Source organism: Guillardia theta (genome assembly GCF_000315625.1).
Source record: "Guillardia theta CCMP2712 unplaced genomic scaffold GUITHscaffold_84, whole genome shotgun sequence".
NCBI lineage: Eukaryota > Cryptophyceae > Pyrenomonadales > Geminigeraceae > Guillardia > Guillardia theta.
In genome coordinates this window covers 388,557-392,829 of record NW_005434590.1, presented here as the reverse complement: position 1 = coordinate 392,829, position 4,273 = coordinate 388,557, and the positions used below count along the sequence as shown (strand labels likewise).

Genomic DNA, 4,273 nt, shown 5'->3' with positions numbered 1-4,273 from the left:
GATGATGGAGATGATGGAGATGATGATGATGATGATGATGATGATGATGATGATGATGATGATGATGATGATGATGATGATGATGATGATGATGATGGTGATGATTGAGGAGGAGGAGGACATGGTGGTGGTGGTGGTGGTGGTGGTGGCGATGATGATAATGGAGACAACTATGATGACGATGCGGTGATGAAGCAAGGATAGAGATGGCAACAACGGATTGAATTTTTATTCAATACCGTCCCGTATCGTTTCGGTTTCTGCTCCACCTAAACTCCTTGCTAGGGTACTGGCAACGCGAAGTCTTACACTCTTGGCCAATATGCATCATTCTTGCTCAACAAGAAGCACAACGAGACAGCCGCGAGAAAAGTGAGGGATCGTCATGATTGAGCTCTGAGAACGTCATCATGATTGTTTGAGTTTATTCGACTTAGTCGAGAGTTTCGTAGCTAAGAACCATTGCTCTCTACTCATTTCTCTCCTAGTTTTCTGTCTGAAGGGATAATCCTGGAAAACTCACACTGATTACACTCTTTAGGTGTTTGTTGATGCGCTGCTGAGACCGAATTTGAGCGACAGTGACACATACGACATCCTTCTAGAAGAAGCGAGGTAATCTGATATTCAGAACAATTAACAACATCATCATCATCATCATCGTCGTCATCATCGTCATCGTCGTCGTCATCATCATCATCATCGTCATCATCGTCATCATCATCATCATCATCATCATCCTCAATTGAAAACATTCTCATATGTCGTTAACATCACATTTCTCCTCACGTTTACCCTGTTATGTTCTATCTGTACTTTAAGATCACCTTCCTTCAGGTTTCTTGTCGACGAGCTCGAAGATCTTGAAAAAGCCTCCGAAAAATGCAGGGAAGCGATTAAGCTCAACACCAAGGTGAGGACAGAGGAAGGAGAGGAGGAGGAGGAGAAAGGAGGAAAAAGAAAGGAAATGGAAAAGGGAGAGGAAGAGAGGATGGGGGAAAAGAGAGCAGAGGAGAAGAGGAGAGGAGGAGGAGGAGAGGAGGAGGGGATAATGGGAGGAGGAGGATAAGAGGAGGAGACGAGGAGGAGAGAAGAGAAGGAGGGGATACTGGGAGGAGGAGGATAAGAGGAGGAGGGGAGGAGGGGATAATGGGAGGAGGAGGAGGAGAGGAGGAGGAGAGGAGGAGAGGAGAAGAGGAGGAGGGGAGAAGAGGAGGAGGATAAGAGGGGAGCAGAGGTGAGAGGAGAGGATGCAGGACTCTAGGGCCATCTTGACCTACGCGGAGCTGCTGTGGAAGCATCACAAGGACGAGAAGCTGGCGGACAGATACTTCAGAGAAGCCATCAAGCTTGAGCCCAACAGCTACGAACCTTTCCTTGCATACGCTCGCTTCCTTCAGGTCTCTCTTTCTTCTTCCTCCTCCCCTCCTCATTCTTCTACTGCTGTATCTCCTTCTCTTTCTCTACTCCTCTGTGTCTTTCTCTTATGATTCATGTGAACTCTCTTCACTCAAGTTGCTCCCCTCCTGTCCGACTCTCATTTCGCACTTTCTCACCTCCTCCTTCTCCTCCTCCTCCTCCTGAATGATCGAGCAGGAGAAGCCAGACAAGCTCGCAATAGCCGAGCACTACCTTCGCCGTGCCGTGCAGCTTGAGGACTCGGCAGGAGACGCGCAGCTGGAGCTGGCGAGGTTTGTGAGGAAGCACCACAAAGACGTCAAGAAGGCGATCGAGCTGTACAAGAAGGCGGCAGACCGGCTAGGGGACGACACCAACTTGTTCCACGAGTTTGCTGAGTTCCTGGTGGAGGACTGCCAGGGCTTCAGAGAGCTCGACAAGGACGGTTACAACACCAACCTAAGGTCAGAACTCTCCGTCTGCCTCCTCGCGCTGAAAGTTTGCGGTCAGTTTAGCTGAGGAGCAGCTGACCAAGGCAGTACAGGCTGAGCCCAACGACCCTTCTCACCTCGTCACCCTCGCTCAGTTCCTGGCACAGGAGAAGAACCGAGTGGAGGATGCCAGGAAGGTGTTCCAGCAGGCCCTGACGATGAAGCAAGACGACAGTGATACGCTCATGGCATTCGCCATGTTCCTCGAGGAGTACGTGAGCGACTATGACGGTGCTGAGCAGCTCTACCTCCGAGCCGTCCGAGCAGCCCCGAAGCAGGCAGACGTGCTCTATAACTTCGCTGTTTTCCTAGAAGAGAAGAAGAAGGATAAGCCGCAGGTCAGCCGCTCTCACTCCTCCTCCTCCTCCTCCTCCTCCTCCTCTTTCTCCTCCGCGGTCTCCTCTTGACCCCTGGCAGGCGGACGACTACTACCAGCGCGCGCTTGAAGCCTCGCCGGACGACGAGGAGATGAACAGGCGATACGCGAGCTTTCTAGAGAAGAAGATGAAAAACAAGCGACTGGCGGAGAAGTACAGGCTCGCTGCTCGAGGCGTCAGAGCGGCAAAGCCACAGGAGAACGAGAGGCGAGGTAAGGAAGATGTGCTTACAGTTACATGCGGGAGAGTTCATGAGCTGAGCTTTCGATCTTGTTGTATTGTTGTCTCACAGTCAACAAGAAGGAAAGATTGTCCATGCCTGATGGCCGATCCCCTCAGAGTTGTGTTTGTAGTTAAGCTGCTTCTCCTCGAGAAGCGCTTAGCTGCATTCTGCTCAACATAAATCATCACACCTGAATGGCTTCAAGATGGTTCCGACACCTTGTCATCTCGTGTTGCTCTTCTCTTGCTTGTCTTACGATCTGTTGCTTCCTGTCTCCCCTGTCACGTCGATCGTGTTGACAGCAGATGTTTGAGTTTGAAACCTCGATGAGCAGGAAAGGAAGAAACAAGCAGGACCGCATTACCACAGGTTTCAATTTCATAGTCAAACAACACAATCCACATGATCATCGAAATATCCCCAACGGCCTCCTCCTCCTCCTCCTCCTCCTCCTCCTCCTCCTCCTCTCCTCCTCCTCCTCCTCTCAGTCCTCCTCCTCCTCCTTCTCCTCCTCCTTCTCCTCCTCCTCTCAGTCCTCTTCCTGCTCCTTTCTCCTGCTCCTTTCTCCTCCTGATCGTCATTTGATACTGGTTGTTTTTTGGCTGAAATTGTTGGAAGGAGGAGGAGAGCTCGGAGAGTGAAGAGGAGGAAGAAAGGAAAGATGTCAAAAAGAAAGACAAGAAGCGAAGATTGAAAAGTTTGATCAAGGTGACTGCGCGGAAAACGGCAGAGGAAATTTCTTGATGATTTCTTGCAACAGGTTGCAAAAAGTGGGGGCAAAAACTCAACGATGACGCAGAAATCTCAGAAAGATGAGGATGGAAAAGGCTGCAGTTTAATGTGAGAACCTATCATAGATATACAACATGTATTTTGTTCAGAGATGTTATGTTTAGAATACTGTTATGTAACGTTCCAAAAGATGCTTTTCAAAGATGTTGGTGCTTCATTTCTCAAAGATGATTTCTTTGGACAAGAACTTTCGATTCATCCTCTTTGCGTTGCTGCAATATGAAATGAGAATCCTTGCAAAATCAGCAAGCTTCTCACCTTGCAAACGTGGTGCTTGACACTTTCTCACTTGAACCTGTGTTCTCTGAATGAACGGTGCCAAAGTCTTGTAAGTCGTCGATCATATCTTCATCATCGTTGGCATATCCAGACACGTTATTGATTTCTTTGACATCTTCATCGTTTCTCGTCACAAACTTCACATCTTTCCGGAAAAGTCGATCTCGACGAGGAGGGACGGTGGGGCTTTCACCGTTCTTGGACATGAAGGCAACTGTGATCTCATCAACTTGGAAGTAAATTGTAAATTTTCACCTTGTAAAGTTTTACCTCCGTTCAATAAAAGCTCCTGCTCGCCTGTTGAGCTCTCCAACTTCTTATGGAGATGTAGAGCAGGAAGTCCAATCAAGTTGTGCGTCTGCAACATTTTCACTACCCGGTATGATTTGATTTCCTTTCAATCATCTCACCTTGCTCTTGATCTCGACATCTGCATCCTTTTCTTCCTCTTGCTCAAACGAGTTGCGATGAGACATTTCTGAGATCAGAACCGTGGAAGACAACTCGCTCTCATCATCTGATTTCTCCGCTGTTGCAATATGATGGTGATGGTTGTGATGATGATGATGATGATGATAGGGAAGAGGAGGAGCGATTTCGACTGGAACAGGAGGATGAATGCGAGTGGGAGGAGGAAGAGCAGCATGCAGAGCTTCCGAGCGGGTAGTTGCGACTCCTGGAACGTGTCAGGAGGAGGAGACAGGAAGTTGAAG

The 4,273-nt window shown here is 48.7% G+C and overlaps 2 protein-coding genes across 2 annotated transcripts in view; one reads left to right on the top strand and one right to left on the bottom strand.

The window, feature by feature from the left end:
- The window catches only part of GUITHDRAFT_144256 (hypothetical protein), a gene marked incomplete at both ends in the record, with an annotated part of 8,324 nt that extends 5,701 nt beyond the window's left edge, over positions 1–2,623 (top strand). Inside the window, 7 exons of the mRNA XM_005825415.1 lie at positions 583–615; positions 838–913; positions 1,257–1,400; positions 1,597–1,862; positions 1,909–2,227; positions 2,307–2,478; positions 2,559–2,623. Of these exons, the coding sequence (XP_005825472.1) occupies positions 583–615; positions 838–913; positions 1,257–1,400; positions 1,597–1,862; positions 1,909–2,227; positions 2,307–2,478; positions 2,559–2,623 (1,075 nt within the window). The remainder of the gene's footprint in view (positions 1–582; positions 616–837; positions 914–1,256; positions 1,401–1,596; positions 1,863–1,908; positions 2,228–2,306; positions 2,479–2,558) is intronic.
- A 978-nt stretch (positions 2,624–3,601) lies between these two features.
- Positions 3,602–4,273, bottom strand: GUITHDRAFT_154721 (hypothetical protein). The gene is made up of 2 exons (XM_005825414.1): positions 3,971–4,273; positions 3,602–3,918 (listed from the first exon to the last, which is right to left on the bottom strand). The coding sequence occupies exon 1, from the start codon at positions 4,204–4,206 to the stop codon at positions 4,045–4,047; it is 162 nt and encodes a 53-aa protein (XP_005825471.1). The 5' UTR covers positions 4,207–4,273; the 3' UTR covers positions 3,602–3,918; positions 3,971–4,044.